Below are 23108 nucleotides of genomic sequence, written 5' to 3'. Positions count from 1 at the left end.
TGTATCCTAGGTAGTTCTTGCCTACCCTGAATTCATAAATATTTTCCCTTATAATTTCTTCTTAAAGTCTCATACTTTTAGGTTTTCTTATTTAGGTTCATAGATCCCTTCAAGTTATTTTCATGTATGGAAATAAAGGGTTGAGGTTAATTTTTTATATACAGATACCAGGTGTTCTAGTGCCATTTGCTGAAAACACTATCTTTTCCTTGGCTCTTGAATTGAGTTTATATTCTATAAAATGCTAATGTTAAATAATCTTTCAAAACTCAGTGGACCATATATGTGTGGTTCTATTTCTAGATTCTCTGTTTTATTCAAATGATCTTTATGTCTTTCCTTACACCAACACTGCCTTGATTACTGTAGCTTTAGAAGAAGTCTTAAAATTAGGTACTAAACGTCTTCCAAAACTTTTTAAAAAACTTTTCTAGGTCCTTTGTACTCCTACATAACTTTTAAATTTTAATATCCAATTCTTCATTTATAGCAAGTATACACAGGCCTGAATTTTTATATATACCTTGTGTTTTCTAATCCTGCTAAATTCAAGTATAAGTTCTAGGGGGTCCTAGAGATTTCTTAGTATTTTCTCTGGAGATGATCATTTCATCTACATATGAAGATTTTGCTTCTGCCATGCCAATCCTATCCTAGTTGTGTCATTTTATTGCCAGACTATTTTGGTGGGGCCTAGGTCTCAAAGTTTAATGGACAGATAAAGAGTAAGCATATCTGCCCTTGTTCCCCACCTTAAGGAGAAACCATTGTATCTTCTCCATTTATATAAGGTGTTCTCGCTGGAAGTATGGAGTACATGTCTTTAATCTGTTGAGAAGTTTCTGTTCTACTTCTAGTCTCCTGATAGCTTTTACCATGAACAGCTGTAGAATTTAGTCCAATACTTTTTCTCCAACTAGTGACAGGATCATATGGCTTTTTCCTTTCCTCTGTTAAAATGATGACTTTTGGGGGTGGATCTTCCAATGCTGAACCAACACTGGCATCCCTATAACAAAACCACTTTCTACATCCTGCCAGATCTGACTTCTAATAGTTTGTATTGTTAAACAAATTTCTATCTATGTTCATACTTTTTTCTTCTATTATCTTTATCCAGTTTTAGGATTAGCACAATGTTGATTTCCTAAAATGAGGGGAGAAGTGTTCCTTCTTTTTTCTGCTTTAATTGTTTGATATAATTTATCAGTTAAAATGTTTATGAGCCTGCTGTTGTCATATAGGTAGGTTTTCAAGCTAGGAATATACTTTCTTTAATAGGTGCTATTCAAATTTTATATTTCCTCCAGAGTTAGTTTCATTAATTTGTCTTCCAAGGTACTTCTTAGAAGTTGTCAAATTTATTTCAAAAAAGATATTTGTAATATGCTTTCTATATCCTTTTAAATCCTGTAAAATCTGTGGTAATGTCTCCTAGATCTTAATATTGTAATTTTAAAAATATATAACTGATATTGTATAACAGGAAGAAAAGGTCTAAAAGAGCAGGGGAAGTGGGAGGGATAGGAGAAGGGAAAAAAGGGAAAGGAAAAAATATGAGAAGAGGAAAAAAATGGAAACAAGGTCTTTGCAAATAGGGAAGGGTGGACGGGGTGAAGGGAGGGCAAGGGAAGGGGAAAAAAAAATAAGAACCAAGAGACTCATGTAATGGTACAAGATCCCAATGATGAATGTAACTGTATTTTATACCTAAAATGTACCAATAAAGTTAATGGGGAAAATAAAATAAAATAAAATAAAATGTCTACAAGAAATATAATTGGGCTTAAAGATGGTGCAATTTTATGACAGAATCAAACCTGTGAACTCTATATGCTGAAGGAGCATTAATCAAACTAAGAGTTTTAGCCCCAAAATTTCTAGAGTTGTAAATAACTTATAAATTGAGTTTAATGACTCCTGATTATCTTTGACAGTTTAAATAAAAAAGTTTCAATCAGACGAAGCCTCATTTATGCACAGCCATCAGTTATTTTCATAGCCAAGTGAGCTGCGTGAAGCAGGCAATGGCTGATTTGCCCCTGTAGTGGCCTCAGCCGGAGGTCATGTGGGGCACCGAGGCCTTGGGCACCCTTTTCCAGTGCTTTCCCTATAGTGAGCAGGCCCAAGAGGGCAGCACTTGCTATACCCCTTGTCTTCTGCAGACCTCTGTCCCCGAGGCTGTTCTGAGTGTGACTAGAGTCCCCTATGAGCACAGATCCTCCCAGAGCTGGGCACAAGCCAGCGAGGGGCAGGGCACGTGCTGTGGAGCCACCAGCACTGGCCTCTGCCCTGCTCTCGGAACACACATTACGAAAAGCTGTCTTCATGATTTCCCCTGGCCTGTCTATAAACTCCAGATGTCAAAGCTAAGGAAAGTTCTGTCCTACAGATTAAGAAAATTCCAGAGCTTTGGGAGAAAGGGGAAGGTTTTGTTAACTTTATCTGCCAAGAAGACAATGTTAAATCCTATATTTTTTATTTTTAAAAAATGCTAGTGTTGTCTTTCCCTAGTACAGTACTCAAATACTAAAATACTCTCCCCACTCAACTTGTTTCAGGAAAATAAGCTTTCTTGATAAAAATGAAACAAATCATTTGGAATGCTACGAATTGCACATTTGTGCCCCCCTGAAATCTGTATATAAAAATCCCAACCCCCAAGGTGATGGTTTTAAGAGGCGGGGCTCTTGTGAAGTGATTAGGTCATAAGGGTAGAGCCTTTCCTAATGGGATTAGTGCCCTTAAAAAAGAGGCCCCAGAGAGCCCCCCACCCTTTCCACCATGTGAAGAGACAGCAAGAGGATGACCTTCTATGAGTCAGGAAGTGGCCATCTGCCAGACACCAAATGTGCCAGCCCATTGATGTTGGACTTCCAGCCTCCAGAGCTGTGAGAAACCAATGTCTGTGGTTTACAAGTCATCTTCTCTAGGGTGCTTTTGTTATACCGGCCCAAATGGACTAAGACCTGTGGTGAGTCTCAAAAGCCTTGGACAAAGGATGAGCAGAACAGGAAGTATTATGAAGCTCTCTTTCAACTCCTTCCCTCTAGCACTCAGGGCAAGGGCTGCCTCGAATAACAAGCAGGGAAATGTGCCTAGCATAACCTGTGTGCGTGCAGCAGTTAAGGTGGAGTTTCAAGTGGTTTGTCTCTGGGATCTACCCTTAGGCTTGGTGGAGTATACTTCTAGGTGTGTCTGGGTGGGTTGTGGAGGCGGGACCTTGGGGTCTCTGTCTAGTCCTTTGCCCCTTCTGGTCTGGCACTGTTCCCCTGCTTTGCTTCTGATGCAGTGAACCAAGCAACTCTGCTCCACTAAACCTTTCTGCCATGATGCCTCTCCTTGGAACCAGCTGATCATGGACTGAAAACACGAACAAATTAAACCTCACTTCCTTTAAGCTGTGAGCGTTGGGTACTATGTCTAAGCAATGAGAAAGCCGACTACCACAGTGTGTGAGGTCATCCTTCCCTCTCCTCTTCTCTTGGCAAGTAGCCTCTTGAATGAGGAGCTGGCACAGCCCTCTGCAACCCAGCTTCAAATCTGGTCCTTACCCTGAAGAATGCTCATGCAGGATCTCCTCACTGAAACCAATGAGCAGTTTTTCGTCCTTACAACATTCCTTGGCAACTCTAAAAAGATCGAGCCCTCCTCCTTCTTAACGCTTCTCCTCCACCTTCTCTGACTTCGGTCATCCTTTCCTGATGCATTCCTAGTCCTCTGTCACATCTTCTCTAGGGGCTCTTTCTCCTTAGTGGTAGTGTTGTTTGTTTGTTCCATATTAGAAATTGAACCCAGGACCTCACACATGCTAAGCAAGGACTCCACCACTGGGCTACACCCCCAGCCTCTTTTTCCTTGGTTTTTATTTTATAATTTTAAAAACTACCTGCCAAGAACTATAAGAATGACTACCTCACAGTCAACCTTTGCCTCATATTTTCTATTATTAAAATTAAATCTGCTCCAAGTGGAGGTATGTACTACAAATGAAGTTTCCACAGTCATTCTAACAATATAAGGAAGAGTAGATTGGTAGATCTCAAAAGAACTTGCACTCCCTTGGGAACTCCAGTGACCCCCACACACACACAAGCTGACATCCTACTCCCCAGACACTCACTCATGCAAACCAATTTGCCACATTTATTAGCAGTAAACCTAGTTGTGAATTGTGCAATAAAGTATTTTATGTTTCCCATTCCAGAAATAATGTGATTAGGTTCTCATAAAATATGTATTTCTTTAATGCCAACAAGACCAAAATATTAAGAGCAGCCCTACTGAGTTATCACCTCATGAAAACTGGCATTCAATTGCTTAGTAGATTTGGCTTAAATATGAGGCCTGATCACACCAAATTAGGAAAAAAGCTTTGACATGTTTGAGTCCATGTACATAATACAAAGACATTTTCTGCATCAAGATTTTTGAAGTCAAAGTACAGAAAGCCATTGAATATAGAACAAGACATGAGCCAAATATTTTTACCATTGAATCCAGGACTGAAGATTTAGTCTTGGCAAAACTAGACCATCTATCACATTATAGTTCCTCTGATACATCACTTCCATTGCTCTGTTTATATTTCATCTTAAAATTGGTTTCCGTTGTATAGCTGCCTGAGACTATTATAATAAGAAGTTTTATGTTTGTACTATTTTAGTGACAAAATAGTGAAAATAACTTAAGGGAACACTAAGATTCCCACGGAATGATGACTCAAGCTTGGAAGATGCAGCTCAGGCCTAATGGCCCCACTCCACACACACCCTTTGCTGAGCTGTTCATTCAAAACTACTCACACCGAGTTCACCAAACATGGCAGACACACTTTAGATCTAAAGTGTCCGTCAAAAGTTTCATACTTGGACGGTGACTGGATTAGGGGGCACTATACTCATCAGGAGATTCAACCATTGATAAATTCAGCAGCTGAACAGCTGCAAGGAGTGGGGGCCTGGCTGGTGGTGGGTCACTGGGGGTGTGACCCGGAAGGGTGCATTCTTTTCCCTGTCTCTCTCTCTCTTTCTCCCACACCTCAGCCCCCCTGGCTGACATAGGATGAGCAGCTGTCCTCCACCAGTCATTTCTGCCTTGGGGTCTGCCAACCATGGGCTAAACCCATTGAAAACTGTCAGTAAAATAAACCCCTCCTCCTGTAAATCGTGGGTGTTGGCATTTTATCCCCATGACAGGAAGGTGACTAAATCAGCAGCCTACTTCAATCATGTTTTTGCCTCTGCACCAAATAACCCTTGCCCTACTTCTTCACCTTATTAAAGACCACTGGTTCTATACATTTCTATTCAATGGGCTGGAAGTTTTCCCTGAACCAACCCCAATACTGCCTTGCCCTACGCTTGTGTGACTCAGCCATCTGTCCTGTGTTCCCACCTCCATGACTCTGTAGGGAGACACGCATCAAGCTGTACAGCGGTCCCTGACTTGCATGGACATCTTTCCCAGGACACCATATCCTCATTCAAGCCTTCCAGCAATCGCAATCACAGTGGCAGAGATTATCAGCTCTCCATTTTACAGATGAGAAAGTAGGGCTCGGCGAGGTGACAGAGGTAATGTAATTTGCTTAAGGTTGCAGAGGTACTAAGCAATGGGGCTGAGTTAAGCCCAAATTACACACTCCTAAGCTTTTTGGCTTGGTTAATATACAAGGCCAAATATACACCCATTTCTCAAACTCCAGGAGCTGAGAAAAAAACTACATAGGAAAATTTGTAAACTTACCTTAAGCTTTTCCTTGAGAATTCTACTCCTTTGAAGTTTTATTGTTTGGTTCCTTTCCAAAACTGCCTCTCGCTGATTTTGAATAGCTCGCTAGGTTGTGAAACAAAATAAAAAATGTGCACAGCAGCTAAGGTTATCAATAGTGATGAAATTCATCAATAGTGGTGAATTTTGGCCATATTCAGGTTGTCAAATAGGTGCTTATTAGCATTATGTAGCATCAACCCTAAAAAGGATTATTGAAAAATAACTGGTCCGTACTTACATTTACCACTTTTCTTTCCCTGAAATGAAATTAGAAAAATGTCACAATTACTGCACTTTTCTTTTATGTCCCATCAGTCTTCTGACTTTTCCTGAAAACCATCTCTCTGTACCTTTACACGAGCTCTCTTTGCTCCCTTTTCTGATCCACCTCCAGGGTCCATTCAGGGGAAAAACGCCTTATTTCTCACCGGTGAGCCAGCTTCTGCATTCTGAAATTTCCTGCGACCTCCCTTCCCGTGCCTTTCAGAAGGTGGCTCTCTCACCCTGGTTCTCACAGAACTTTGTTTGTCCTTCTCCTATGCCATTTAACCCTCTTTTACACCAGGACCTCAGAGACTAGACAATCTGCAGCCCCTACCACAATTCAAATCAGATTTCACTATGCTTAGTATCAGTGTTGGCAGGAGAAAGGATACATTTGAGATATTATCTCACAGTAGAGTGTAGAGCAGGGAGAAACTGACATTCTGACCTGGATCATGAAAGATGTGGATTCTACACACCACAGTCCGACTAAAGTTTTCCTGGTGCCGGAGGAATGGTAGAGAAGACTGGCTGAAAAGTTCTTGTGAGACCAGAGAAGTGTCAACAATGCTGTGTCTCATGACCACAGGTCCTGTGTGCCTTGCACAACCCAATTCACACCTGCTGGTCCTCTGCTGGCCTCCCTTACACTCTCAAAGGTGTCCCAACATGGAAGCTAAGTTTTCTTGTTACTCGGGGGCAGCAGAGATCTACATGGAAACAAGCACCTGCTAACATCCACCAAGCTCTACAATGCTTACCCTTTATTATTAGTTGTATGTTAGACTGTGAGTCTGAAAGAATATTACTTTGGGCCAATGTTCTAAAACTTTGAGTAAAAAAAAAAATCTCAGCAGTAGACATATCAGAACTAGAACTTCATACTCCAGAGCTTTCCAGACTGGATAGTCTTCCAGAACGCAGCTCCTAGTGATGGGGCATCTACACCACTGTCAGATGTGTGGGGCAGGGGCCACACTGTGCCATCTGTATGTCAGACATGTGAGTGACACCCCAGAGCTGTGTTGAGGACAGCTGACTTGGCACTAACTAAACAGCTACCTGGAAAGGGAGCCACATGGCTCAGATTCCTGAGACCATCCACCCAAGCATCCTAAGCTCCCAGGAAGTCACCAGGCTTCTCTTTCACCCCCAACAGTCACTTCTTGAAGCCTGAAATGATGTCAAGTACTGTCATTAGTGTAGTCAAGACACAGAGAGGAACGTCGCCAGCCGGGGCCCACATCCCATGAACACAGCAGCATACCTGAGATACTCCAGCAGGTTGAGTTTGTCAGTCTTGGTGACCACCAAGGCAATGTCCCTGTAGAAGCCGCGCTGGCAGGCTTTGATGCTCTCGTTGAGAAGGTCTTCATGGGCTCTTCCTCCAGAAACCCTCTCTATGTCGCTGACCACCCAGATCACCGAGCACTTATCAATGGTCTGCAGAACGTGCCCGGAGGAGGTATCAGAATGGGAATGGAACACAGTCCTGGGGCTGGCTGCCTCTTCCCTGAGTCCTGTAACACACCAACTTACCTACCATAGGACCTCTCTGAGTTACCACGCATGGCCAGCTCTTGGCCCCAGAAGGGGAATAGCTGTCTGCTCCTCTCGTCTTGAAATCCAGCATCTCAAGCACAATGCTAGGCCCACACCATTGCAAGCTGTCTTTGGAGCGACTTCTTGGTGGTATTCTCAAAATCAGTCCCCTGATCTGTCACTTGCTTGCTAACCTCAGATGCCCTCTAGAGAAAATTATTTCTGCAGAACTGGTTTTGGTTGTGCATCTACCCAAAACTGTCACCTTTCAGCATCCTTTTGATGTTTTTTCCTGCATGTTGAGCACACAGCCGCCATGTGGCAGCAGGGAGCCAGACAGCCTATGATTCAAGTTACAGAGGCTGATGAACATGAAATCGCCACTTATTAATAGCATAAATATTGCTTTATTAAATATGCAAATTTTGTGTATCAACTAATCATGTGTTTCCCTGTGATATTTTTCTTGTGTTGTTTTTGTTTTGCTTATCTTACTTACGTATAAATGAAAAGCTGGTCCAACTCAGGACTGAGTTTATTTGTACTTTGCATGTAAAGGTGTAAAAGTCTGTGACTTGATAGTTAAGTTGTTATTGTGATTCATACCAGCAGTTTTAACTAGTGGAGATTTTGTGCCCCAGAGGATATCTGGCAATATCTGGAGATATTGCTAACTGTTGCCATTTGGGGGTGCTCGTGAGTAAAGGCCAACTGTCCTACATGCCCAGAATAGCCATCCATAACAAAGAATGATCTCGCCCCAAATATGGCGAGGTTGAGAGACCTTGATATACAGCAGTGAGTCTCAAACTTGTTTTGCCCACGATCACGTAGTTAGTGAGTGGCAGTTTTTCAACTGGAGAGCAGGTTTTCTATCTACCTCTCCCTGCCCCTATAGGGAAGAATGGCAATGTATAAACTTGATTTTAAAAATACAGCTGCTCTAGTTGAATTTGAAATGGAAGATCTGGAACTACCATGTGCTCAGTGCTCCACCCTCTGTCCACAAGACCTTTGGCCCCATGGATCATTGTTCAAAAAGCATTTGTTGCGTGCAGAAAACTTTTGGACCATGGAGAAGAAAATACGCCCCAAGAGGCAAAGGGACTATTTAGTGTCGCCCTGTTAGGGATCCTGACCCTCCTCTATTTGTGAGTAGACAAGAAAATAGGAACAATTGTGTCCTCTCGCTCCTCAAATTTCATAATCAACTCAGAGAAACACTGTGCTTTTCAGTGTCCGCAAGCACAGCAACTGTCCAAGCAGGTGGGGGGGGGGGGTCGAGGGGCACAGGTGGGAGCTCCTCAGGGGCAGGGCCTCTCACCCATACGGGGTCTTGGTAAACTGTGGTGCTTAATAAAACACACATTAACTGGGAAAGGGTTGAAATCACTAAGGTTGTGGTGGTTTGATTTCAGGCCCCACACAGATCTCCTGAGGGCCAGGATCTGGTACAGTTAAGGTAGGCGAACAACAAAACAAGGAGACTGACTGGACTGTGCAGTGGGTGGGATGGCACCTGCCACCTCGCCCCCAGCCTTCCCCAGGATGACAAGGGGCCTCAAAGGGGTTAGAGAACATGGCAAAAGTCACATGACTTCTAAGTGGCCGACCAAGGATGGCTGATCTATTATCATTTTTAGGGATGCAGAGCTGGTGACCAGCGAGATGTGTCACTGTGCTTGGCTCTCCCTGGAAGCAGGACAGTCTGCAGTGACTGCTAGAGAGAGGCTGTCGCGAAACCACAGGAATGTAGGAGCAAGGGCCAAGCACCAAGCCTCGAGCCAGCCACCCTCCGCAGAGCATGTTTCCAGCCAGATCTGCTGGCTTTGATGAGCTGCCCAGCATATCTGAATTGTCTGTAACCATGCTCCATCCAGGGAAGGGGCCTGGCCACCTCCCGAGGCTGCCTCTGCCTGGAATGAGCCAAGGTAGGTGGTTCCACTCCCAGGGCTGGGACCCAGCAGAAAATGAGGCTCCCATGGCCGGCCCTGAGTTGGCTGACCGAGGCAAAGGATGCTGGGGTGGATGGGGAAAACTTTTAAAGCTTTTTCTACCTGAAGTATGTCATTTTCTTGTCTTTATTCCCTACACAATACAGCACAACTGATTACATAGCATTTGTGCTGTATTAGGTACTATTAGTCATCTAGAGATCATATACAGGAGGACATGTGTGGGTTATATGTGAATAATACACCATTCATATAAGGGATTTGAGCATCCAAGAATTTTGATATCCACAAGGGGTCCTGCAGCACATCTCTCAGTGAGACTAAGGGGTGGCTGTATATGATTCTTAACAATAGGTCATGCTGGGCACCTTCTCAGCCACTTAGCATTGCATTTTATCGTGGAAGGTAATAGTGGCTGTTAAGAGCAGAGGCATCTTGCCAGGGTTACAATCTCGGTGTTATAAAGTGCAATTTACTTCACTTACAACAGTACCTAGAACAATTCAGTAAATGTCTGCTATTATTATTATTATTAGCTATAATCTTTGCATTCTCGGCACACAGGATATTGTATGTGTCCGATAACAGTACAGAGATACGCTCTTAGAAATACCTCCACCTCTATCATAAGGTGCAGATTAAACTCCCCCTGGTCCACGAATCTGGTGCAGCCTGTTCAACTCACATCCAGGAGATGTCTGATCACTCTGTTGCTGGGAAGTGAGCTCATAACCAAGCCTCCAGCTGAAGGAGGATAGATTCAGATTGCCACCTTTGGCCACAGCTGATTGGGGTGGAGATCGATACCTAACCTGGAGAGGATTAATCTATTAAGCTGGGCAATAGCCTATCAGATTTTTCCCTCTTAGGAATTTGTGCTGAAAGACATACAACTGGACAGTGGTAGACCCATCAACTGCAAGACCATTTAGAGACGGGGCTAAGATGGTCATGTTTGGCCATGTGGATCCATATGGCTAAGAAAGCAAAAGAGAAGCTGGATTTGTAAAGAGGGAAGCAGAATCACAAGAGACCTGCAGAGAAAGAGGGGGGTGGCTCTTTGATTATGACAGGTGAGCCAGAGGCCTGGCTGGGTCTCATGAGATCCTTTGGTGTCCTTTCCATATGCCCCTTTTGGCTTGGTGTCACTTGGCAGATTTCTGCTCCTTACAGCCAACATGGCCGCAGCCTCTGGGTTCTTTAGTGATTGGCTGCTGTTTCACACCCTTAGTGTTCATGGTCTGTACCACTCTGTGCTTGCCCACTCTGCTTACTCATAGGTCTCTCCTTTGCTGGCCCTTCCCCTACACCACACACCTTGTTCTGGCCACCAGATCTACACTGTGATTCCAGAGCATGGAAAACAGAAGAATTTAATTTCAAGGAACTCATGAAATCCCCTAGGCTAAAAGCAGAACATCCTTTGTTGCTTAGAAAGGGAGGAAGATTTGAGGGCAGAGGGAATGAAGCCCCGTGAAAGAGAATCACCTTTCTCCACATCTCATCTCTCTTGCTGTTGAAGTCGCCTGTCCCTGGAATGTCCACCAGCACCACCCCTTCTGGAATCAACGCAGACCTGGGAAGAGTCACTTCTACATGTTTGATCAAAGGCCAGATTCGTGTCTCCGCCGACGCTCCATCCCAATCTCTCTTCTGAGTACGGATGTAGGGATCCAGTTTGACAGACAGCTCTCCGGCCTGAGGAGGAGGGACACAGTCACAGGTAGCAGCCACACTCCCAGCTGGCTTGTCCTGGGCTGCCTGGGGTGCCAGTGATGAAAACTATGTGCTGAGTGATGGTGACAAACGCATGGACAACGGGGTCAGGAGGCCCAGGATCTGCACTGCCAGGGCCTAGACCTTGAGAGCCAGGAGGGACCCTGCATCTCCAGAAGTTCAAGATCCTTAACTTAGAGAGGAAAAAACCCAAGTCAGCCACCAGGCGACTTCAGGGAAGTCATAGCAGCACTGGATAATAAATGTACCTGTGAAACTCCACTGGATTCTACAGTTAATGTAATGAACATGCACCTTTCTAAATTTTGTAGACAGTGGATTCTTCCCCCATGGCAAATATGAACATTTTAATGATCAGAAATTCAGCCATGACTATAAAAAAATCTGTAGCTATATGGTCACTACCTCTTTCAAAGTAAAAATTAATTGGAAACTTGATCGTTGAAAATGTTATTTTAAAAATAAAAATAAAAATGTTTTTAAAACTTATCTTCCAAGTACAAAAAAAAATTGTACTTGGCTTTTTCAGAACATCTTAACGACAGTACATGGGGTAGAGAATTGCTCTCAGCCTCCTGTTCCTGCTTAAACATACCTTGGGACAATGACACGTTCACGTGACCAGCTATGGTGTGACTCTCAACTGGGGATATTTTAGAGGACAGAAGATTTGGGATTTATCGTGGTATTGTTAATAAATATCTATCTATAGAATGATTCTGAAAGAAAGAATGTAAATTTTTAAGACAGTTTAGACTAAGTTGGTGGGTTTGGTGCAGTCTGTAAATAGAATAATGGAGTTCATCAATTCTAATAAAAGGACAAAAAATGAAAGAAGAGATAGTGTAAATTCTTTAAAATAATTAAAAATGGAGCAGATATGATAAGAGGGATGTCCAGGAAAGGCATGGGCTTGAAAATCTTCTTCCTACAAGAAGAGGACTAAGCAGCAGAGCACCACGGAAGGAGAATTTAAATTCGCTCACCTCAGTCTAGACCCTAACAATAGCCTCAAATTTATAAATGGTAAATGTAAATTTGGAAATGGTAACTCTGCTTCCCTTGTCTCAATAGATAAATTTTTAACACTGGGAAAAATGTTTCCAAATACAGAGATGGCACAGAAATGAATAGGCTATAGAAATCTTTGTCTGAGTTGTGTGTAATCAGGTGAAGTAACCAGAATTGCAATCATTTGGCTATGATTTGTCTACGTTTTTGTAAATAAGAAGAAAATCATCATTTTAATAGTAATATCCATGTAAATATAAAAAATGGCAACTATAAACCAGGCATGGTGGCACACGTAATCCCACACTCTGGGATTCTGGGACAGGAGGATTGGAAGTTCAAATCTACCCTGGGAAATTTAGTAACTTAGCAAAAACCTGTATCAAAAGATAAAAGAAGGATTGGGGATATAGCTCAGAGCAAAGGCCCTAGGTTCAATCTTCAGAACCAAAAAGAAGAAGAAAAAAGCTGCTGTATTTGTTTTATTTTTTAGACATTCAACAGGTAGTTGGGTGCTTTGAAAAGGTTTCATAGATTTGGTTTTTAAGGTGCTTTTTGAGTATTTAAAATACTTTGAAAGAATTAAATACATTAAACTGTATAATACAAACTGTCTAAGGAAATTTAATTGTGTAAGCAGTGTTAAATGTTTAAGAAGGACTTGCTTTGTTGATCAGGGGCCAATTGAACACTACATTTTAGGACAAGTGTGAACAGCTATTCTTGTTTTATATCAAAATTGCCATATTTATCAATAGAATGACTTTTTAAAGACGAATTTTTCAGAAGCAAAAAAGTAGGTTTTTAAACGTACAGTTTGTTTGTTTGTTTGAGACAGAGTCTCACTATGTAGTTCAGGTTGGTCTTGAACTCAGAGTAATCCTCCTGCCTCAGCCTCCCAAGTGCTGAGATTATGGACATGTGCTTCCAACACCCAGCTTTTAAATATACAATTTTAATAAATTGAATGGTATTTCCACAAATTTTTTGTCTTAGTATAAAAATTGAATTCAACTTAAGAAGAATATTGATTATAAAAGTGAGAACAGCATCATCTTATTAGTTGCCCATTCTGTCCTTCATCCCTACCAGCATAGTCCTGACTTGTGGTGTCTGTCTGTGTGTCTGTCTGTCTGTCTGTCCTCTGAGGCAGCAGAGTGAGGTTGGCTTACGCCAATCACAAGTCTGCTTCTTGCCTTCTCTAGACCTCTTTTCAGCTAGGAAGGACCATGTGGCTCCTTTCTAAGCAAAGAAATCTACAGTATAATTTGTCAAGGGTGCTTCTGGGGAAATTTTTACTTCCTGGCAAAAGGGAAGTTGTGATTGGTGCCAACTTTTATCCACTTCCTCTTCCCATGACACCAGCTGTGAAGTCCAGCATTTAGTAGCAACCAGGGACTATGAGGAAACAAGCAGAATGGAAGACCAAGGAGACCCAAGAGATGTTGATCTTGACTTTGTTGAGCTACTCGACCAATCCAAAACACCCACTGCCCCCAAAATTCTTATGAGAAAATGAATCAACTTCTACTTGGTTAAGCCATTATATGTCTTTTTTGTCACTTGCAGCCAAAAAGCTGCAAATTAATTAATTAATCTTCAACTAACTGTTGTCTTTCTGTACATAAAAGCTCCTCCATTCAGATTCTAAAAAATCCAATTTGACAGGTATAAATAATGAAGGATAATAACATGCATCATGGGTAATTCCTGTTTGGGTACCAGTTTGTTTCTAATAAAAACATTGTGCCTTGGGCTGTTCCCCTAAATAGGTTCAACTGTTCTATTTAAGACTCATAATGAAATGAAGACAGTAAAATCTTGAAGGTACCTCTTCTGCCTTGAGGGTGATGATTCTCGAGGTGGGAATCTTCCCCTTGGGCTTTGCCCTTAGTAAGTCCTCATACTTCTTCCTTTCTGCCCCAGTTCCATAGACCACTTGCAGCTTCCGGATGGCCTCCTCCAAAGCTTCATCCCCAACCCACACATCCGCATCCACATCTTCTCCACCAGCCTCCTCCGTCCTGTGCAGGAGTTTGGTCAAGTTCTTCAGCTCCTCCTTCCATTCCTGCCAAGAAAAGGCAGGGCCATGCCCTTTGTGACACAGGGGGAGAAAAGAGTAATAAAAGGAAGGATGCGCTGGGTGGGGTAGGGGCTTCACATTCAAGAAACCTGTGGTCAGCTCCTCTAACCCCTTGTTTTGTGGACCAGGAGACCAGAACCCAGAGAGGGCTAGGGCTGGCCCAGAGTCACAGAGAGCTGTGACAAGACCTGGCCAGAACTCCTCACTCTACTCAACTTGCTCATTCCGGATGCTCTTTTTCATTCAGTGAAGCAGTGAGCTGGATTTACAAGGAATATAGTGTTAATCTCCAGGAGAGAGTGAGAAGGGAAAGAAGAAAGAACAGGAGAGAAGTAAGAAGGAAAGAGGGGGAGAGAAGGAGGCAAGAAGAAGGAAGAAAGAGGGAAGGAGAGGGGCTAGGAAGGGAGAAGGGAAGAAACGCTTGCCTGGTCAGAGAGAAGGTGGATTTTGGCCTTGTACTGCTCACAGCAGCCCGAGCTCACTAGCACAACACATGAAGTGCATATGTTGTCTCCAGAGACCGGGAGAAACATTGCCTGCTGGATGATGGCGTTGATCAGGGAGCTCTTTCCAGCCCCAGTGCTTCCAAATAATCCAATGTAGATTGGGTCCAATGACGGCTTTTCAATCATGGCAAGAAGTCTGTTTCTGTGTCCATGTTTAAATGTACATTGTTATAATGATCAAAACACAGCAGGAAGAATATCAGAACAACATGCAAAGGAGCTGAGTTCTCGTCCCAGGTAACTCACTATACCCTTCCAAGTCTCTGTCCTGTCCTTGGTCAAAGAGGAACATTGGTCCCTGTTTCCTACACGGAGTTGGCCCGGGGAGCAAATGAGACTACGCAAAAATACTTGATTAAGATATTTTACACAAAGTTTTTATGGTCTACATAGATACAGATACATGGCGTCCTCGTTTGTGTTCTGTGGAAATTGCAAATTCTTGTCTTTGGTAAAACTTTCCAGAGGTAAAGTATTATTAGGAGCAACCCAGAGTCTCACTGAGCAGGAGAAATTGTAACCTCAGCTCCACTCGAGTCCTTAAGTCAGTTGGGCACAGAGTTAGGGACAATGGCTCAGAGGTCACATGGCCAAGCCCCGATTTGGGGCCCTTTCACCTATCAACAGTGTGACCTTGCTCAGCCTCTCTGAGCTTCAGTTTCTGTAAAATGAGGTGACCATAATAGTCCGTCCCTACCTTATGGGGTGCTGGCAGGACAAAAGGAAACTGAAGGGCCGGGGATTTAGCTCAGTGGTTTCGCCCCCTGCTGTGCAAGCTCAAGGACCTGAGTTCGATCCCTGGCACCAAAAAAAAACAACAACAAAAAAACCAAAACAAAAAAAAAGGAAACTGAATGTGGGAGATTATTTGGTAACAGTGACAGCACAATAGATGCCAACTGTCAATAATAACGGCCCATAGCTACAGACACTTTTGGCTTCTTTGCTTTGTTCCTAACCAAAAGCTCCTTTCCAGTGTGGGAAGAAACACCTCAGTCAGTCAGGGAAAGGCACTGACGTCCACTGTGAGGATAAGGATTTCAGACTCACATGAGATACTTGACCCCGTTAGGAATGCTGTCATCCAGGAAGACAGACTGAATTAGTTTCTGGTAAGTGTTGCTCAAAACCCTTCTGGTCCGGGACTCCAATTTTTCATCTGGAATCAATAGAAAAGGATTACCTGGGGTGTACAGGGAAGAGATTGAGTGCTGGTCTCTAAAGGAGGAGTCTGCTGCATATCACAGAGAGGGGAAAGAAGAAATGACATGAAAAGCCCACTGCACTCAAAAGCGAGTTATCTGATGCTAGAGAAAATGCCTCATTAGAGACAGCAGTGTTGTTCTGAGCCCTCCAAGGAGCCAACCTGCTAGACCACTCCTCACGGCGGAAGTCATCTAAGCTTTGAGGTGGGCTTTAGCCCCTCTGGATTCTTCTCTCCTTCCTATGGTCAGGAGACAACACACGCACAAAATGCAAGGACACCATCTAAACACTCGCTAATGCACCAAACTAACCATTTTCACATCTCTATTCTAATCAGGAAGTGGTTGTTTTGAGAACAGCCCTCCTGCCCAAAGCAGCCTGGAAGTTGATCGTCAAATTCCACATCTCTTCCGAGACTTTGAGGCCTGCAGAGGAACTGGTTCATTTAAAGATGTTTCATCCAGCTTTGGAATTTAACTTTCTCCTCCTTGGAGCACTTGAACACATTTGGAAATGACTGAGCTGGTTAAAACAAGCTGTCAGACTGTCAGCACACTCACATTCCTTGAGAGCACTTTGTTCCACCGAGGGAAAAGCTCGGAAGCGCTGCTCTCGATCCGATCGTCGTCTTTTCTTCATTGGTTCTTCAAAAGGATCATCATCATCAACTAGGGATAAACAGAGGTTTTAAAAAATTAGAGGCTTTGTCTACTCAAAGAAAGACAACATTGTGGGGTCATCCCGGTTGGGCTGCTACTTCTCAGAGTCACGGGACATTTTGTATTTGGTTCTAGAATGTAGAATCCAACAAATCTTCCCAGATGAAAAGTTTCTATTTGGAAGTCCTCAGAAGCCAATGCAGCCAGATATCCCTCACCAAATACCAAGTTTTAGAAAATCAACCAACTGTGAAGAGGGAATCCCTAGACAGGGCTGAGTGGAGGGAAAAGGCAGGCCTTTGCACATGAAGAAAAGACTGACAAGAAGCAGAAATCAAGCCAGACATACCTGGAATCCCAGCTACTTGGGAGGCTGGGGCAGGAAGATCTCAAGTTCAAGGCTAACCTAAGTAACTTAGCGAGACCCTTTTTCAAAATTAAAAGGGGCTGGGAGTATAGTTCATGGTAGAGTGCCCCAGGGGAGGTTCAATCCCCAGTACCTAAATAAATAAATAAAATGGAGAGGAAGGCAGACCAGGAAACCAGGACAAATAGGCTCTTCTGAGCCTTTCTTCATCCACAAAATGAGAGAGCTGATAAAAATATAAGCACTATGAGAGTTTTGGAAGGAACCTACAAGATGGACGCCTTCCAGAGATGAAATTGGGGGAATTTCATCTCTGCCAGAGACCTTAGCATCTGCTTCCTTACATGGCACAAATGGAAACCACAGAAGCATATCTCTTAGTCCCGTTCACTCACGTGGCTCCCCTGGGTCACGAAGTGAAAGGCATCAGGGCCCACAATCTGAAGGAAAGTGTGTGACCAAAATGCTGTGTTTTGGATGGGTTTTAGAAAACACCCTTGGTGGTGTTCGCCTGGTTAGAAAGGGGCAAGAGCCAGGTCCTCGGGGTGGAGATGCAGGCCAGCTCCCCAGACAGCTCAGGCAGCTCCCCTCTGCCCAGCTTTGCACCTTCCAGCACTAATTCTGCTGCAACCTGGAGCCAGCTCACACTCTGTACAGTACTCAGTCCAGAGCCATGTATTTGCCAAAGCAGGAACCTCTGCCACCTCATGCTCATGCTGTGACAGTTGACAAAGCTTGTGCTTTCAACCCTTCTGTCTTAGACATTCTCATTTCATGACTGAGCTCAAATGGAACAATCCACCCTGGCTCAATCTCTGGACTGCACTAGAGTTAAATACCAAGTGGTTGCTGGCTCAGGGCTGGAGCTAGGGAGGAGAAGCAGGAAGGAAGAAAGAACATGCTACTCTGGCCCCGGCTGCAGGCTGAACCCACCAGCCCATGCTCCAAAAGGCATCTCCGAATGCCAGGATGTCTCCAGGACCTGTCTCTAGAAAGAACGTAAAACGGCAGCACTTTGTAACTCAGGAGTTCTTTCGTGCAAACAACGTTTACATTGTCTCTTAGTCACGTGTGTAAAACAAGGGATGAACTGGTCTATCCAGGGCCCTTATTTCAACTTTATAAAGATCAGAAATTGGTCTGATATGAGACTGCAAGTTTATTTCTCAACTAAAGCAAAGGCTAAGGTATCAGATAAAACAGAAAGGTTTAAATATCTTCAATTTCCAAAATGAAAAACCATCTGGAAAGGAGAAAGTATTCCATCTTTGATTTATACCATGCTTGGTAGGACTTTTCTTTCATATGGGAGCTGGGGTGTACTGACATGAACATGACTCAGAGCTCTTATTTCCCTTTAGTTGCTCAGTACCCTCCTGCCTTTTCCAGCATTCTACACGGAATTATCCTAGGAAAGAGCAGGAGGGGCGGACCCAGGCAGGACCAAGTACAAACTATGGGTGCTGTTGCTTTTTGCTGCCACCAGGTGTCACTGTTAAAAACTGAGCCCCGGCAGCCCGCCCTGGGATGCAGATTCTGTGTTAATTCAGACCATTGCCAGAGTCGGATCTGTGCAAAATGACCCCTGGGCACTGCACTCAGCCAAGTGGACCCCAAACCTGCGGTTCTTCCCATTTGCGCTCACAGCCACACTTCAGATACTGACCTTCTTTTCCAAAATGCGCAGGAAATCCCATACCCTGAATTCCTTAGTTAAACCACTCATTTAATTATGAACAGGCTGCTTTAGTTACTGTTGAAATAACTGATATTCATTCTCTATTACAGATTGCCTTGAGAAAGCAACATCTGACTGAAGGACAAAGAAGCCTCTGACCAGACGGCCGTGGTCAGTTCCACCTACTCCATCAGGGTTACCTGGGGAATGCTCTGGACCTCCCAAATCCTCTACTTCTGCCATTTCCGGCTCTGGATCCTGCTGTTGTTCACTCAGAAGAACCAGCCTGAAAGGTACAAGGTACAAGGGGAGAAAACAGCAGACATTAAAACACAAAAACCAAACGCTAAGACTGTGCAAATGTGTGTGCTTTTTTCCCCATTAGACCCTAAAAGTGCCACGACTATTCTAACTTACCTTCGAATCTCTAACAGTGCCTAGTACACTACTTTTGGCTTAAATATGACAAAGATCAACGTGGGATCATAGTCTTCCCATAATACTGTGTTGGTGTTAGTTTAAATGGATATTCGCTCTGATTTTTAAGGAACTTGCTCTGAAATGAGAATAAACCTCTGGTGGCCAGCGCTGTGAAGTCGAGTTACACAGCTTTGCCAGTTTGGTGAGGTCAGTGTCCCAGACCGGTAACCTCTGAGGCCTTGTGCCCGGGATATTTACTTCCAGCAAGGTCTTGGCAGTCGGCTGGAGCTTTCAGTATTCCTAGGGCTGTGTGGGGAAGGAAAGATGCAGGAACTAGGTTCTCTGGACCCTCCTCACACCCTACCCCCAGGACACCCCTGCTAGGGGCCATATGGAGCCCTGAGGCATGGGGCATCAGCGGGGGGAGAAGGAGAGGCACATGCCAGGCAATGTCTGTGCCTGCCTGTGTCCTGCCCACTGGAAGACAGGGAAGGAGAACCTGGACCCACAGAGGCTTAGAGCAGAGGGCACTGCGCAGGCTGAGTAGGAACTTACTGTCCTGCAGCTCCTCTGTCTCCACCCCTACGGGACAATGTGGGGAGCACCTAACAGCTGGCTCCTTATCTGCTCTTTCTGTTGGGAGCATTCAGCCATGTATTTCACAACTAGTCACCAGCCCTTCTGAAATATGCAAAATCCCTCCAGACCTGTCAACCGCCACTAGCCCCACAGCCCGTTAGTGAGGGACACTGCACATTATTTGTGCACATTCATTTGCACATTAACCCCAAATTACAATGGGAATTGAAGTCATCAGTTGAAACAGCCTCTTACTCTTCGTGTGGCTTGCAGATTTGAACAGACCCAGTGGCTTCTGAGCCTGGCGTGTTTTGGCTGAATGCGGTGTGAGCTCCTAGAATGTGCAAGGTCCTGAGCTCTTTCCCTCCCTATTCCTCTCCTGCAGCCCTCACTCCGGCCCATCCCACATAACGTCTCTCCAGGGCTTCCATTTCCCAGCTCCGGGTCCCCTTCCGCTCCTCTTCCTGGTGAATTCCTACACTTCCTTCAAGATCCTGTTTGACAGTTCCTCTGAGATTCGGCGCCTGGATTTCTGATCGTTCCCCGGCACCCGCACTGCTCCGTGTACACCCCTGACATTACGATGACCCGGTTTTCTTTAGGTCTGCTCCTCCTTATTGCACCATGCGCTTTTTGAGGTCAGGTTACTGCAATTTTTCAATGTTGTGTTTCTATCAAGCCCAGTGATAGCAATAAATGTTGAATGAATGAATGAATGAATGAGAAGCTTTCAGTGAGATACCACACCAAAGGATTTTTAAAAGCTAAATCAGGGCCAGGTGTGGTGGTTCAACCTGTAATCACAGAACCTTGGGAGGCTGAGGCAGAAGGATTGCCAATTTGAGTCCATCCTGGGCAACTCAGCAACTTAGGGAGACCCTGTCGCAAAATTAAAATATTTTTAAATTGGCTGGGCATGTAGCTCTGTGAAGGCCCTGGGTTCTAGCCCTAGCATACATATTTTTTCTAAGGAAGTTCATTCTATTGTGGACAGTTTTGATTACAGCAGTCCCCCTGTCCTTGAGAAATGCATCCCAAAACTAGGTAAGCAGAGAAAAAAAGGTAGATGAAATTTTTCATGGGCAAAAATATAGTGATGCCTGTTAATAACTTTACATATACAACGAGGATTTAACAAAGAGAGCTGATGTTCCCTGAAGACAGAAGCTCAATGAGCCATTGTCACACAAAATATTAGGTGTTAAATCATCGCAGTGTACCCTGCAGACAAAATAAAACACATAGTCCTACCGGTGCAAAACTCAGTAGATCTCCAGGACAATTTGTGTTCTAGAATTCAAATTCCAGGAAGAAATAGTGGAGCTAGATGAAGTCCAAAAAAATTAATTGACCAAGTTATGGCATTGCTACCATACAGACACTGAGGTTAAGGTCCTTTGACCTGAGAAGAATGGGGATCAAAGGGTCTTAGAAAAGTAGAGTTGAGCAGGTTGTACATTGAATTCTGGAAGTGGGCAGTGGTTTTGTCTTCTTTCAGGGCCACAGGAGCTTCAGTTTAAACTGTCTGGCTTCATTCACGACATCAACAGTGTACAATGGCCAGCAAGGGTTATTGGCATAGAACTCTCCAGGACTGGATGAGGGTTAGCTGCATGCAAAGGAAATACCAGCCTATGAGCTTTCCACTATAGTGGCATCCACAATACCAGCATGGGTAATTTGTGGCCTCTAACTAAAATTTAGAGAAAATGGAAATTACCTGAGATGTGATTGGAGAAATGTGGACTTTGAATTCCTTCTGCCATGTTCAAAGACTGAGAAGAAGGAATTGTTTAATTGGCAAATGAAGACACTGGAAAATCGAAAGGGATCATTCACAAAAAGAATAAGGAAGTAGAAAGAAATATAAAGCACTTGAAATGGAGAGCCTACAAAAATGGGGATGGTGGTTTGGTGGTTTGGATAGTCACTGGGTTGAATTGAATGATATGGTAGGAGAGGTGTGAGGCTAGAAATCAAGCATGGAAGCTGCACTCCTGGTTTTGCTCCAGTCGAAAGAGCTATAGGCAAGTCAGGTTATCACTCTGGACCTCACGTTTCCCACCTGTAAATGAAATATTAAACTAGTCCTTAAGGTGTGAGTGTTCTACAATTTCAGTGGGTGCTAGCAGATGAAAATTCTCATTGTGAAACATCTCTTGTCATTGAAATCGACAATATGCCAATGATTAGGGATTCTGTGTGGTTAAAAGTAACACATCTGAGGATTCTACAATGTCAAATTCATTGTATTAAGGAGAAAATGACCTATAGGAGCATAATACTTTCTCAAATGATGCTGGAATATGCTTCCCTCAAAAGGGAGGCGTAAAGGTATATATTGTGAAAATTTGGCTTCTGTAGAGAAGCAATTGAAAACAGCCCAAACTTACTGCTCAGATAGGCAGGCTTCCATATGTGTGGCTTATTTCACCCGCATTTCAACGATGTGGTTACCACATCAGTTTTGCTTTTAGTACTTATTTACATTCATGTGCACTGAGCCCAAGAATAGCACCTTTTAGGTGAGACTCTGCTCAGCTAGCCTAGATACAGGAAGGCTCTGAACAGACCTGGTTTCCTGTTAAGTGATTGTGACTTTTGACAGTTACTCTTACTTCCCTCACTTGCCCTTTCTTCTGTTTGTATTTGCTTATTGTTTGTCTCATAGAAAAATAATGCAACAATCATCCCTACACTGTACTAGAACAGCTGCATATAGTGGAATTAAAGAATGTTAGGACTCCTTCTTTTACAGATATGGACACTGAAGTCAAGAGAGGGAAGGGAATTTGTTTAAGGTCACATAGTAAGGTAATGGCAGTGAAGAGGCGAGTTCACTTTTCCTTACTGCAAGTTCAATGTTCCTTTCATTACTCTAAGCAGCCTGTAATAGGTACTGCTTAAGCAAACCCTCTGGAGCTTGAGCATAGGAGGATAAAGGGAGTAGTGCCCACAAATGAGGGTTCTCTCAAATGTATGACAAAGCCATTTCTTGGGAATGAAGGGTGTAGAGTAGGAGGGAGTATAGCAACTTGAAAATGCTAAACAGAAGCCACTGCCTGCAAACTCTAAGATGCACTCAAAGTAAATTGAGCCAGAGAGACAGAGAGAGAGAGAGAGAGAGAGAGAGAGAGAGAGAGAATATCAGATTAGCACACTGTCATTGCATTTGTTCTGTGTTTGGTGCAGAACTGAATGTGTTATTACATACTACAAGCAGCCTGGTTTTTTTCCCCTTGACTTATATCATTAAACCTTCCCAACATTATTATTTTATTTTTATTTCCACTCTCATCCTCTGCCTCAAAAATAGTAAATGCTTA

General features: G+C 43.6%; 1 protein-coding gene across 2 annotated transcripts in view; it reads right to left on the bottom strand.

Moving 5' to 3' along the window:
- Nuggc (nuclear GTPase, germinal center associated) overlaps positions 1 to 23108 on the bottom strand; it is a 61556-nt gene that overhangs the window by 27657 nt on the left and 10791 nt on the right. For both annotated transcript variants that reach the window (XM_004848406.3, XM_087216756.1), the window contains exons 2-10: positions 18984 to 19069; positions 16640 to 16747; positions 15924 to 16032; positions 14793 to 15015; positions 14116 to 14352; positions 11025 to 11234; positions 7307 to 7482; positions 6014 to 6032; positions 5749 to 5838 (exon numbers count right to left, since the gene is read on the bottom strand). In XM_004848406.3, coding sequence (XP_004848463.2) covers positions 5749 to 5838; positions 6014 to 6032; positions 7307 to 7482; positions 11025 to 11234; positions 14116 to 14352; positions 14793 to 15015; positions 15924 to 16032; positions 16640 to 16747; positions 18984 to 19026 — 1215 coding nt within the window. In that variant the 5' untranslated portion in view covers positions 19027 to 19069. The remainder of the gene's footprint in view (positions 1 to 5748; positions 5839 to 6013; positions 6033 to 7306; positions 7483 to 11024; positions 11235 to 14115; positions 14353 to 14792; positions 15016 to 15923; positions 16033 to 16639; positions 16748 to 18983; positions 19070 to 23108) is intronic.

The sequence above is a fragment of the Heterocephalus glaber genome, unplaced genomic scaffold (genome assembly GCF_053883595.1).
Source record: "Heterocephalus glaber isolate CG9 unplaced genomic scaffold, H.glaber_assembly_v1.0 deba00001460, whole genome shotgun sequence".
Classification (NCBI taxonomy): domain Eukaryota; kingdom Metazoa; phylum Chordata; class Mammalia; order Rodentia; family Bathyergidae; genus Heterocephalus; species Heterocephalus glaber.
Note: the sequence above shows the minus strand (reverse complement) of the source record. Positions and strands in the feature narration are given on the sequence as shown.